Source organism: Megascapheus bottae, chromosome 14, assembly GCF_031878675.1.
Source record: "Megascapheus bottae isolate mThoBot1 chromosome 14, mThoBot2.hap1, whole genome shotgun sequence".
NCBI classification, from domain to species: domain Eukaryota; kingdom Metazoa; phylum Chordata; class Mammalia; order Rodentia; family Geomyidae; genus Megascapheus; species Megascapheus bottae.
In genome coordinates this window covers 38,714,935-38,728,828 of record NC_143522.1, presented here as the reverse complement: position 1 = coordinate 38,728,828, position 13,894 = coordinate 38,714,935, and the positions used below count along the sequence as shown (strand labels likewise).

The window sequence follows — 13,894 nt, the reverse complement described above, 5'->3', positions numbered from 1 at the left end:
CTCAACCTACTGAATAGTGAGTATTACAAGCATGAGCTTATGAGTCTGCATGCCATCCCCTTGTTAGTTTACTGACCTAACTTCCCTGTGCACTTCCTTTTCCATAATCCTCTTACATCTCTTTTCTGGCATTCCTAAATACCACTACCCCACAAAGGTATTTTTCCACAACTACTGCCCTATTACTACCTCTCTATTCTAAATTATTTCCATTTGCTCCCACTTCTCAAATCATAAGAAATCAGTCACGTATGCCTGTACCTAGACAGGAGGAAAGAGAGTGCCAAATTTGAGATAGAAAAACAAAAAAGGAAAACAAAAAACTAACTAGGTAACTGATGAAGGGACATAAAAATTCAGGGACTTAGCACAGTTCTTTGAATCACACTGACAGCATGTAAGTTGCAGCATTTTCAAAGCTGTTTTACAAAGACTACTATTTGATAATTCCATTCCTTAACTTTCTCATATCTTTTGCTTATGTGGCAAGTACATCAATACTTCATATGCTGATGGCTCATATGTGATTTGTCTTCTTATTCCACATTTCAAATTTTCACTATTCTCAGGGGACCTTCATGCAATTAGTTACCAGAGAAAGTTCAGAACTATAATACCAATTCCACACTGACATACATTGTAGGCATTTGTATATGTGTTCTATTGTGTTGTTTGTTAACTCTTACTTGTGCGTTCCATGTTAACTTTCACATGTTCAAAACTCAAATCTGCTGTTTCTCATGTACTCACAAGCAACACTATGATCTAATACAAAGAAGCTGGTCAATGGAGAGTAATTCTCGATTCTTCCTACCAAAGACCAACTCCTAAACATCTCAATCCTATGTCTTCCCGATGGCTACTTTTAAGTCTCACCCCCCATCCCCTGCCATTGGTCACTTGCCTTCAGTTCTCCCCCTCCCAATGTTCAGAAGCCTTGTGTAAATACAATGACTAATAAAATGCACAATGACTTTAACATGTGAAGTGACAATCCTGAGTGAGGTATTTATATTTTCAGAGTTTTTCATCTCCTCACAGAATAGACATTAGAGACAATGGGGTGGCTCACGCCTGTCACCCTAGCTACTCAGGAGGCTGAGATCTGAGGATCAAGGTTCAAAGCCAGCCTGGGCACAAAAGGACCTGAGACTCTTATCTCCAATTAACCTCTAGAGAACTGGAACTGGGGTTTAGCTCAAGGGAAGGCAGTAGCCTTGGGTTGAAGAGCTCAGGAACAGCGGGGGGGGGGGGGGGGGGGAATATCGTCAGAATATACATACCTTTTTTTTCTCTGTCTTTCTCTATGATCACACATATTCTTTCAAACATGCTATGCAGGTGCTGGATCTGCTTGATGAGCTTCTTCTTATTGGCAACGTTTGACATCTCAGATTGCGACCTCCTCTCTACCACCATGCGGCTACTCACAATGTAATCACAGCCATTCAGAGGACAAACTTCCACTTGTAACCCATGAATTGCTCTTAAGGAAGAAATTACTTCTAAACCAGAAGTGATTTCCCGACTATTTACAAGAATACAGGTCCTTTTTCCTTCCTGTGGAAGTCTAAGGGAAGGAAGTGTATCAGCCACATGGGAACTACCGTTAGCAGAGAATTCCCCGGCAGTGCTAGGATCCTCCAGAGCACACCCAACCTGAAAGAATTGAAAATACTCATCACAGTCTGGTTTAAGTGTGTATTAGGGCCATAAGCCCTTCTCAGCTCATGTTATTTTTCTCCCTGATAACTTGGTTTCTTTTGTTTATCATTTTGTTTTTTCTCTTCAACATGTGACTGCTACATTCTTTTTATTTTTTATTTCATTTTTTTTTTGTGGGTTATAGGTTTGAACTCTGGGCCTGGGCACTGTCCCTGAGCTCTTCAGCTCAAGGCTAGTGCTCTACCACTTCTGGCTTTCTGGTGGTTAACTGGAGATAAGTCTCATGGACTTTTGTGCCCAGGCTGGCTTGAACTGTAATCCTCAGATCTTGGCCTCTTGAGTAGATAGGAGAATAGGGAGTCACTAGCACCCAGGCGCATGAGACTCTTATCTCCAGTAAACTACAAGAAAAGCTACAAGTGGCACTGTGGCACAAGTACCAAATAGTCTTGAACAAAAAGAACCTCAGGGGCAGTGTCTAGGCCCTGAGTCCAAGCCCTAGACCAGCCAAAAAGAACACATCATGTCCGGCACTGGTGGGTCACGCCTGCAGTACAAGCTGCTTAGGAGGCTGAGGAGGTCTGAAGACCATGATTCAAAGCGAGGCCACGCAAGAACATCAGACTTCTCTCTAACCAGAAAAAGTTGAGCTGTGGCTCAAGCGAGAGAGTGCTACCCTTGAGCAAAAACATCTCAGAGACGGTACCCAGGCAATCTCTCACACTCACACACACACACATAACGCAAAGCCAAAAATCCCATTTAACCCCTTCTGGTAAATACACAGTGGCTCTTTTTTTTTTTGTCTGACCCATACCTTTGACCAACTTGGGCACTGTCTACCTTCTTTCTGCAACTCAACAGCAGGGTCAGGTGAGAAGCTAGGTTTGACTTTACCATGTCTTTGTGGTTTAAATCCTAATTCTTCAGAACTTGTTTCCTTCAAATTAGGAAGCATCTTTTGTCTGGGCTTGGGAGACAGGTTTCCTTCTTCATTAGAAAGACCTCCAGGAAGTGATGGAGAGCCAGAAGACACCACATCTGACTCATCCCTACCCAAGTGAACGTGGAGCACAGTACGGGAGCCCTCTTCCTTGTTTTCCTCCTCACTGGAATCATCTGGAAAAACAATTCTGGATAACTTCTTTTTGGAATGGCTATGGTTTTCTTTCCTGTTCATTTGCTTCAGCATTAGAGCACGTCGGGTTTTGTATTTGTTACTCCCTTCTGCAAAACTATCTTCCTTTAGTAAGCTAAAATCAACACAAACTTCTTCTTCACTCGACTGGCTTTTGCAGGACTCCACTTCAGCAACACAGAAACTGTCTTCTAAATAAAATTCGTCTTGTTCAGGAATCTACAGTAAAAATACATATATAAAAAGTATTTTAAACTTGTGAATCAGTGTGCATTTACATATTCTTTGGAGCACTAATTTCTATTTTATCTTATTTAGTCACCTGTCCCACTAACATATCCTGAGTACATTCTTTATGAAGAAAAAAATGGGGACTTCAAAGACTGGAAGTGTAGCCTAGTGGTAGTGGTGCTGTGGCTCAGGAGACAGGCGCTAGCCTTGAGCAAAAAGTGTCCAAGGACAGTACCCAAGCCCTGAGTTCAAGCCCCAGGACTGGGGACCCCTTGCCCCCCAAAAAAGTGGGAACTTAAGAGATTTTTTTTTTTTGGTGGGTCATGGAGCTTGAACTCGGCCTGGGCACTGTCCCTGAGCTCTTCAGCTCAAGGCTACCACCTTACCCTTGAGCTAAACCCCAGTTCCTGTTCTCTAGAGGTTAATTGGACATAAGAGTCTCAGGTCCTTTTGTGCCCAGGCTGGCTTTGAACCTTGATCCTAAGATCTCAGCCTCTTGAGTAGCTAGGATTACAGGCGTGAGCCACCACAACCAGCAAGATTTTTTTTTTTTAAACTGAGGAAACCCTCATTAATGTGAATGATATTTTCAAAGGCTTTCTAAGAGGATAATTATCTGATAGAGGTTTTTGTTTGAAAGTTCAAAGTTGTACAGTTGTTAATTAAAAGTGTTGAGCAGTTAATACAGGCTTTGAAAAAAATTACCAAGGGAATGAAAACTTGAAAAAAGGCAAACATCTTAGATATGGCTATGATTTTACCTAAGTAGTTGCTTCAAAACTGGCATCAGTCAGTTTCTTGAAAATAACTAGGTTGGATCTATGGAAATACACTCCCAATTTTACAAATGAGGATTTACTGGTTAAATTTCATTGCTAAAGTTTAAAATCTATATATTCCAGTATGCTTTTCATGATATTTCAGTGTATTGGAATAAAGTATGTTTGCATTTATTTCAGTTTCTTGAAGTATTTCATATGCAATGTTACTAATGGTTAAAGAACAGTTTTCTCAAGGATGAAGTACTGTTTGTTAAAAGATCTGTGAATTAACTTAAACCTGTTATAAAACAATTATATGTGGATACACTTCTAATTTTTACGTGTGTGTGTGTGTGTGTGTGTGTGTGTGTGTGTGCTGATCATGGGGCTTGAACTAAGGGCTGGGCTCTGTTCTTTAATTTTCACTCAAAGCCAGTACTCTACCACCTGAGCCTCACCTCCACTGCATGCTCTTTGCTGGTTCATTGGAGACCAGAGTCTCAAAGAGTTTTCTGCCCAAGGCAGCTTTGAACTGTGATCCTCAAGATCTCAACTTCCCGAGTGATAGGATGATAAGCAGGAGCCCTAAGCACCCACCAATGTTTATTTTTTAAATCATCCTTTAGATTGAGCATGGTGGCACATGCCTATAACCCCATAAAAGGCAGAAAAATCATAAATTCAAGGACAGCCTGTACTACAATGTGAGGCCCTGTCTCAAAAAACTAAAATAGAGCTGAGAGCATGGTTCAAGTACTAGAGCACCTAACTAACAAACATGACCCTGAGCTCAAACCTCATACCATCAAAATTAATCAGTCATCCTTCCATTCATCCATCCATCCATGTTTTATGTCCTGAGATAAACTGTCATTAAGGCTTGTTAGTGGGATTTCCTCCTTTGCTCATCTAAACTATTAGTTTAAATTGTTCATCATACCAAATACTCAAGAAATGGCTTATTCCATTAAGGAGGGAGGGAGGGAGGGAGGGAGAGAGGGAGAGAGAGAGAGAGGGAGGGAGGGAGAGAGGGAGGGAGAGAGAGAGAGAGAGAGAGAGAGAGAGAGAGAGAGAGAGAGAGAGAGAGAGGGGAGAGAGAGAGAAGAGAGGAGAGAGAGAGAAGAGAGGAGAGAGGAGAGAGACAGAGAGAGGAGAGAGGGAGAGAGGGAGAGAGAGAGAGAGAGAGAGAGAGAGAGAGAGAGAGAGAGAGAGAGAGAGAGAGAGAGAGAGGAGAGAGGAGGAGAGAGAGAAGAGAAAGGAGAGAGGGAGAGAGAGGGAGAGAGAGGGAGAGAGGGAGAGGGAGAGAGAGGGAGAGAGAGAGAGAGAGAGAGAGAGAGAGAGAGAGAGAGAGAGAGAGAGAGAGAGAGAGAGAGAGAGAGAAAGAGAGAGAAATGACTTATTCTGTAGAAATTTCCAGGCTATTTCAGGCAGCCAGAAAAGCAAGCAGGACTCAAAAACTTTGACAGCTGTATAGCAAGCACAATAGTGAGGACAACCATATTATACTGTGTTACTTACTTATATGGTACGAATAACCATATTTTCTACACTATTTACTTATTAGTCATTTATAGTAAGAATAACCATATTATGAAGTCAGTATGAAAATTTATGAATATAGAAAATATTAGCAAATGAAAGATAATTTAGCTGAGAATGGTGATGTGTCTTTATAATCTCAGCAGTTTGGAAGAGTGAGACTGAAGGATAATTTAATTTCACAAGTCCTAAGCCAGCCTGGGATATATAGTAAAAGTCTTTCCAAGAAACAAAAACATCCTGGCACTTGAGAGATCATGACAAGAGAATCACAAGTTTATCTCAGAGCAAAGAAGGAAGGAAGGGAGGGAGGAAGGAATGAAGGAAGGGAGGGAGGAAGGGAGGTTGGGAGGGAGAGACAAAAAAAAGATCATAAACTATAAAGAGAAATACATTTGAGAATTAAAATTTTAATAATGATGAAATTCTATTCATTTAAATAACTAGAAATTTTTTATCATATACTCTAATTAGCTACCATTAAAAATAATCAAATTAGGAGTAAATCTTGAGAATCTTAAGGACTCATTCAGTCCATCTCCTGACTGAGCAGAAATGATCCAAAGCAGCTTTCGTGCCCAACTTTAGAAACAAAATGGAGGCTGCGTGAACAGGAACATATTATAACAACACTACCAGGAAACCACGTATGCTACTCTCTCAACAGTTCATACCTGTGAAAAGACGTTCATGTTGCTATGCTTCTTATGAGCCATTTTGTACCTGTTGTTCATCAGTGGATTATGCAAAGATTTCATGTAAACCGCCTGCATTTCAGAATCTGTGTAAAGAATTTAAGATAAAGGAGCAAAGCCATTTAAGTAACTTTAATAATAAGCAATGCTGTAATAATACCATTTACATAACTAGTGAGATATTTCACTTGGCCCTATTCCATAATGACATCATTCAAACATTAAAAATACTTTATACTATACATACTAATACACAGCAAAGGGCATCTGAAACAATTTATTCCAAAATGCAAAGTCAAGTGTTTTGCATCTGAAAATCAGATCTCCAGTTGGCTGACCAAAGACCATGTTTTTAATCTCTACCCAGTGGAACCTGGACTGGAGACTACATTGAAATAAGCTAGAACACAATCTGGCTGCTTGTGTCTGTGTTTCTTCCCAGTTTCCTTCTCTCTATTCCAGTCAGTGCTATTATAGACTAAGGCTCCTTCAGGGCCTGTTGGTTATCTTGGAATCACCGTACTTCAAACCTGCAGAAGCCAGTTCCATCAGTGAGCAGCAGGACCTAACATCATGAGTATCTCCGATGCATTGCTGAAAACATTCTCTAAGTCCTTTTCCTTCCTTAATATCACAGATCATGGGAAGCAGAATAAAAGGCAGTAACTGAAAAACCAGGATACTGAACAGTTCCAATATTTCTCCCTTGTTAGGGCCAGGCAGAGTTACTGGCTCTAAAGGACAGTGTATGTTACTGATACACATTAATTTCTGAAAGCAGGTCTCTCTTTGGCATATTAGTAAATTTATCTTTTTCTTCCATTTACTTTAAAAATTACATTGTGAAGTCCCTCTTCTAGTTACTGATCAAACGTTACCTTCTAATTGAGGCTTGCTCCCTTATCTTATTTGAAAAAGCAACTTGATTACCAGACATGGTAGTTCATGCCAGTAATACCAACACTGAAGAAGTGATGATTAACAGACTGAAAGTTTGTGGCTAATCTGAGCTACACAGCCAGAGACTATCAGAAAAACAACACTCGTGGACATCTATCCAATAGAACACAAGGCTGCAGTAAAACCACCAGTGTAGCACTATTCACCATAGCCAAAACATACATTTAGCCCAGAAGCATCTCAGCGGATAAATGTATTAAGAAAAGGTGGCATATATAGGCAACAGAATTTTACTCATCCATTAGAATAAATGGTAATGTACCATTAGAAAGGAAATATTAAGTGAAGTAAACTAGACCCAGAGAATAAAAGGTTGCACCAAGAAATGGGTACTTGCAAGGGAGTTAATTCAATGTATATACCATAAATTAAGAAATGTAAGGGAAAGCGGGCTTGGTGGCTCACACCTGTAATCCTAACTACACAGAAGCCTTAGATCTGAGGATCAAGGTTCAAAGCCAGCCTGGGCACAAAAGGAGCTGAGACTCTTGTCTCCAATTAGCCTCTAGAAAACGGAACTGGGGCTTGGCTCAAGGGTAGGGAGGTAGCCTTGAGCTGAAGAGTCCAGGGACAGCGCCCAGGGCTAGTTCAAGCCCTATGACCCACAAAAGAAAAGAAAAAAATGTAAGGGAAGGAGTGGGTCAAAAGGGGATGGGATTGAAGGGGATGACAGACTGTGTTCACATATTGCTTTGTTAAATAACATGTTCCTTGTATAACTACTTAAAGATAAAAAAATAAAAGTAATGAGATAAAAGGGTGATGTATCCATTATCAATAGCCCTTGATCTCAGTTAATTAAAATCTCTGTTCAACATTTTCAATTTTCTCATCTGGTGCTATCTATGTATTATCTACTATATTCTTCCATTTGAACATGAGATTTCAATCCCTTTTGCTCCTTGGCTGTCTTTCTCAAATGCTTACATACCACTAGGCACACAGTAGGTGCTAAACACTTCAGTGAGCACTGGACAATTGAGACATGAAGGTTAATCTGGACAGACTTAATCAAATAAGCAGAACTCTGTAAACAAGTCTACAATTAAATAAGCAATTCAGAATTTGGATAAAAATGACCAAATGTCTTGTACAATCCAAATTTAATATTCTTGAAAGTCTATTAAAAAGAAAACATTTTTTAATGATCACATTAGAAATGATGAAACAATGTACTATAATTATCACTTTTTACCATTTACAGCCTGAGTAAGGTGAGTGTCATCATTTAGGAAGTCAAGTATTGAGGAATCCTGCTCGTTCTCAGACTCATTTTCATCTGATGAAACACACTTGGAATCTTCTGTAGAAAGTTCTGCTTCCTCATCTAAAAACATCCTAGCCAAACCCTGAGACACACGGGAAACATTAAAAAAAAAAATTAGCTTTCACCAGGTGACAGTCATCCCAGCTCCTCAGGAGGCTGAGACCTGAGGATCACAGTTCAATGCCAGGACTCTTATCTCTTAAGTTATCACCAGAAAACCAAAAGTGGAGCCATGGCTCCAGAGGAACGGCACCAGCCTTGAGTGAAAAAGCTCAGGGATACCTCCCAGGCTTTGAGTTTAATGCCCCACAGGGAAGAAAACCAAAAATTAGCTTCCGAGGTTTTAATTCAAAACGGGTTTTTTTTAATAAAAATAATTTAGATGACATGTTTTTCTAAGTATTTATGGGGTACAGTATGACATTCCATACATGCATATCATATGTTGAGAATTAGATCAGCTTAGCTATTCTGAAAAACACAGTTGCTTATGACTACAGTACACTCATTTTCTTGTTAGTAAAATGGATTTCTCATTAAAAAAAAGAAAAAAAACAAAAAGCAAAAGGTAAGAAAAAAGGGAAGGAGTAGAGAGACATGTCTCAGTTACAGAGCTCTAGCCTGGAGTCAAAAAGCCAAAGGCACCAGGTCCTGAATTCCCTGAAGAAAAGGAGGAAGAGGAGAAGGAGGAGGATAAGAAGGAGAAGGAGGAGAGGAGGAAGAGGAGGAGGGGGAGGGGGAGGAGAGGGAGGGGGCGGAGAAAGAGGAAAGGGAGGAGGCAGAGGAGGGGGAGGAGGGGGAGGGGGAGGAGGAGGAAGAGGAGGAGGAGGAGGAGGGGGAGGAAGAGGAGAAGGAGGAGGAAGAGAAAGAAAAAAGAAAGAAGAAAGAGGAAGAGGAAGAGAGGAAGAGGAAGAGGAAGAGGAAGAGGAAGAAGAAGAAGAAGAAGAAGAAGAAGAAGAAGAAGAAGAAGAAGAAGAAGAAGAAGAAGAAAGAAGAAGAAGAAGAAGAAGAACAACAACAACAACAACAACAACAACATACCTATTTAAATTACTCCGGTGAATTTGAAATAAAACAATGTTACCATGTCAGCTTGCTAAATATTTTTAATAGACATATCTCAACAAAGTATTTTGTTACATGCCTGTAATGCTAGCTGCTCGGGGGATATAAAAAACAAACAAAAACAAAGGGCCAGGAGTTTGACCTAGTGATAAAGTGCTTGTGTAGCAAGCATGAAGACCCAGGTTTAATTCCTCAGTACCACATACATAGAAAAAGCCAGAAGTGGTACTGTGGCTCAAGTGGTAGTGTTCTAGCCTTGAGAAAGCCCAAGACCAATCAATGCTCAGGCCCTGAGTTCAAGCCCCAGGACTGGCACACGCGTGCACGCGTGCGCGCGCGCACACACACATGCAAAATAGAGAAAGAAAAACAAGTAGAGTAATTAGAGGAATTGCTGTCTAAAGGTAAAAATGCCAGACCCTATCTAAAAATAACCCAGAATCAAAAAAGACAAGAGGGATGGCTTAAATTATAGATGACTACCTATTAAAAGAACCCTGCGTTCAATATTTCAGCACTGTCCTCCATCAAATCAACAAAAAGAGAGAGAGAGAGAGGGAGGGGGGAGGGGGAGAGGGAGAGGAAGAGAATGTGTACACAGAGGCTAAAGAATTACCTTTACATGACTCTGTCTCTTTTGGCCTTTTATGCCTTTTCTGGCATCCAAGTTACATTTGAAGTCTTCTAATTGTGATCTGTGGGAAGTTTCACTCTCATCACTAGAGGATAATTCTGGCTATAAAAATGCAAAAAAATTCTTGCATAAGAAAAAAATCATTCTGTTATTTTTTCTTTGGAAATAATTGGCCCAATATTCTAGTAGAAAAATAAAAGTGGTCCTAATAACTCAGTTATTTTATTAATTACAGTATTTAAGAATTTTAAAACCAATAATTTAGATAATATTGTTGTACCTGAATTCCTAGGACCCTGAAAGAACCACCAGAGGCCGAGGTCAAAGCAAAGAGGCAAGGGTCGTTTATTCCAAGTTTGAACTCTAACCTCCGCATCATGAAAGCCAGTGACGCTTGGAGGCCTCGAGCAAAGATTATACACAGCTTTTATAATCAAGCACAAACAAGTTTAACTTTGAACCAATGGTCGCTTTGGGATTGGTCAGAACCCAGGTGTCTGTTTTAGACCTGGAACATTCTGTGGTTTTTGTTTCCTAGAACAAGGCCGGCCTGGGGTGGGGGTCTCACCAGCAAGTATCAATATTTTTCCACTCTTCAATATTAAGTCTTAAAAGGACGAATGAGGTAATGTAAGCAATAACAGTGTATGTATTCACTGACTTAGCCGTTACATGAAATGTATTTGATGGGACTTGTGTCTTCACAAGTCTCATGGACTTTCATGATAGGGCTGGCTTTGAACCACGATCCTCAGATCTCAATCTGAGTAGCTAGGATTACAGGTGTGAGCCACCAGGGCCCAGCTCATACAGAAAACTTTCGAAAACAAAAACTTTATAGAGAAGTCACACATTTGAACTAAGAGATTTTACCACTATCTCTTGTAAAGAATAACTCAAGAGAACAAAATGTTTATTAGAATAACTTCAATTAACAGAAATAAATTTGCTTTAAAACACATTGACAACATAAAACAGTATTTTTATTCACTTCTGATAAGTCAATGAGATAAGATAGCAAGTTAAGGCAATTTTGCTAGGAAAGTTTTATATGAGTAAACGAGGTTACGCTGGGCTGGGCTGTGCCAGGTGCTGGGGGCTCATGCCTGGAATCTTAGCTATTTTAGGAGGCTGAGATTATGAGGATAGAGGTTCAAACCAGGCAACCCAGAAAAAGTTTTGAGATCCTTCCCAATCCACAGCTGGATGAAGTAGCTTGTGTCTTTTATCTCAAGTTATGCAGGAGACTAATGGTAGATTGAGGCAATGGCAGAAAGGAAAGTTCTGGAGACTGGCATTACATGGGAAGATAGAGAGTATGTATGATCCCAGTTACTGCAGGAAGTCAAAAGGAGGCAGATAAGAGCCCACGTATGTTCAGGGCTCTTCCTGGTGAGAAGGGCATCCCGATTCTAAAAGGAACCAATGAAAAACAGAAGTGGTAGTGTGGCCTCCAGGTACAGTGTAATAGCAGCCTAGGAACCTCAAGGTCTGGAGTTCAAACTCTAGTACTGACCCGTGCACCCCCTCCGCCCGCCAAGAAAGAAAAAAACACGGATTACTTGTGTTTTGAATTAATTTTGCCCCATTATCTTGGACTAAGAATCTGAGAACTAAATTACAGTATGATACAGGATAGGCTTGGTAGAAGGCAAAGGAAGAGAAACCCAAAGGAGCCAGGGACTAAGGTCAGGCTCATGTTCAAGTCCGTTTGCTTTTTCAAACATCCTGCTCTGCCACTGTCCATAATGGCTGATGAAGGGTGCGGATACTTGGCCCAGTGGTCAATAGTCCCTGCCAGTGACAGCAATGCTTTCCATCTGGAATGCTTCCAGGAAGCCTCATTTGCATCTCATTATACTGGGAGTTTTATGTAGAAATCTTCAAATTAGCACCTTGGCTCTGAGAATACATTATTAGGTAAAAATGGTCTCTGATTTCCTGCCCTCAATTTCCCCCAAAACTGTACAATTACTTTGGCATAACCATTAAATCCTATGTACAAAAATGCCAAAAATCCAGAGCTCAATGTAACTGATGTTGGTCAAGTTGCCTACCCTCCATTATCTCTGGTGATATACAACTACTTTATAATTAATTTTGTCTTCATAAAAATCTAACTTTTGCAGTTGGGTGCTCTAAGCTTTCCTATTCAGAAAACTGAGACCTGACGACTGCAGCTCAAAGCCAGCACAAGCAGAGAGACTCTAAACTTCCAAAACGCTGGAAGAACAACTGTGGCTCAAATGTAAAGTGTCAGCTTTGAGACAAAAAAAAAAGCTCAGAGAAAGTACCCAACCCAAGTTTGAGCCCTGGAACTAGCTTTTAAACCTGCTTATTAAAGGCTTCTATTACTATTCTTGAATTCTTTCTTGAGTCTTGAGTAAGGTACAAGACCTTGCCATCATGTTCTCTGCCAACCAGAAGTCTCAAAATTTGCCAGAAGCTGGTGGCTCATGACTGTAAACCTAGCTATTCAGGAGGCTGAGATCTGAGGATTGTGGTTCAAAGTCAGCCAGGCCACAAAAAGTTCATGAGACTCTTATCTCCAATTAACCACCAGAAAAACAGGAAGTAGTGCTATGGCTCAAGTGGTAGAGTGCTAGCCTTGAGCAGAAGAGCTCTGTGACAGCACCCAGGCCCAGAGTTCAAATCCCACGACCAACAAACAACAACAACAACAACAAAGAAGTCTCAAAATTTAGCTCTCCTCTCTGAGCTGATGACAAATGTGTATCATTAGCTTCAAGAACTGCCCCCTCGCCCAGTTTCATGTAGTCACCAGTGCATCTAACATTGACACTTCAGACTCCCACAAGATTCCACAACCCACAGATGTCAAACAACAAACTTAATCCCTTTCTTGTGTTCTTAAATTTGTGGCACAGTGCCCAGGCCCAGAGTTCAAGCCCCACAACTCACACACAAAAAAATTGTGGCACATTTAAAAAGCCCAAACCCGAAAGTCATTATGGACTCCTTCCCTTCCTTCTTCCAAACCCTTTCAAAATAGAAGACTTCCAAAGGTGGACTCAGACTTTTCTCTTATTTTACTTCCTGGAACTGTTATCTTTTCAGCAATATAAAGATGCTGTTTCCCAGCTTCTGGGCTTTGTAGAAATAGTTTATTCTGCAGACAGTGCTTCCCTCTATTATTTCCTGCTTAACTGTGATAAGCACTTTAGGATTTAACTAAGGGATTTCCTGCAACAAACAAACCTGAACCTTAAGACCTAAGGTAAGCCAAAAGAGAATATAAAATTATTTAGTACTTATGCCCATCATTACCATATTTAGAAAAGTCTGAAGTGCACATATCTCTGACAAGTACCAGAAGGTAGAAATTTGAGCCAATAAAGATATGGCGTCAATTTTTCTGTTATTCATATACCTTTAAGACCAACTATGTCCATATTTTTCCATACACCATTTTTTTTATTCTACAAGAATTTGTATTATTATATATTGTCTGTGATTTACTTACAAGAACCCTCCGCTTTTTGACAGCAAGAACAGGAGAATCAACTTCGCTACTCCTCTGATCCTAGAATTAAATAAACAGATTAAGTAAATGTAACACAAAGTCCTTAAGAGAAAAATATAATTATATTATTGTGATTAATGAATGACTCACCTCAGGGGACTTTAAAACATTTCCTTTTGGTTTTTTGCTTTTTCGTAGGAAAACCTCATCTTCACTTTCACTATTTACAAATAATTGTTCATCTGTAACTATGAAAAAACAAATTTGGTCAACAGACAAAAGTCCAATATTTCTGGAAATCTTACTTTTGAAAAAAAGTTTTGAGGGCCAGTAGCTCATACCTGTAATCCTAGCTACTCAAGAAGATGACACCTGAAGATCAAGATTCAGTGTCAGCAAGAAAAGGAAAGTCCATGAAACTCTTATCTCCGACTGACCACAAAAAAGCCCAAAGT

The 13,894-nt window shown here is 40.1% G+C and overlaps 1 protein-coding gene across 1 annotated transcript in view; it reads right to left on the bottom strand.

The window, feature by feature from the left end:
* Positions 1–13,894, bottom strand: part of Fancm (FA complementation group M) — a 49,153-nt gene that overhangs the window by 2,451 nt on the left and 32,808 nt on the right. The window contains exons 15-22 of the mRNA XM_090345035.1: positions 13,590–13,681; positions 13,440–13,499; positions 10,832–10,834; positions 9,938–10,057; positions 8,185–8,338; positions 6,009–6,115; positions 2,483–3,022; positions 1,284–1,659 (exon numbers count right to left, since the gene is read on the bottom strand). Coding sequence (XP_090201161.1) covers positions 1,284–1,659; positions 2,483–3,022; positions 6,009–6,115; positions 8,185–8,338; positions 9,938–10,057; positions 10,832–10,834; positions 13,440–13,499; positions 13,590–13,681 — 1,452 coding nt within the window. The remainder of the gene's footprint in view (positions 1–1,283; positions 1,660–2,482; positions 3,023–6,008; positions 6,116–8,184; positions 8,339–9,937; positions 10,058–10,831; positions 10,835–13,439; positions 13,500–13,589; positions 13,682–13,894) is intronic.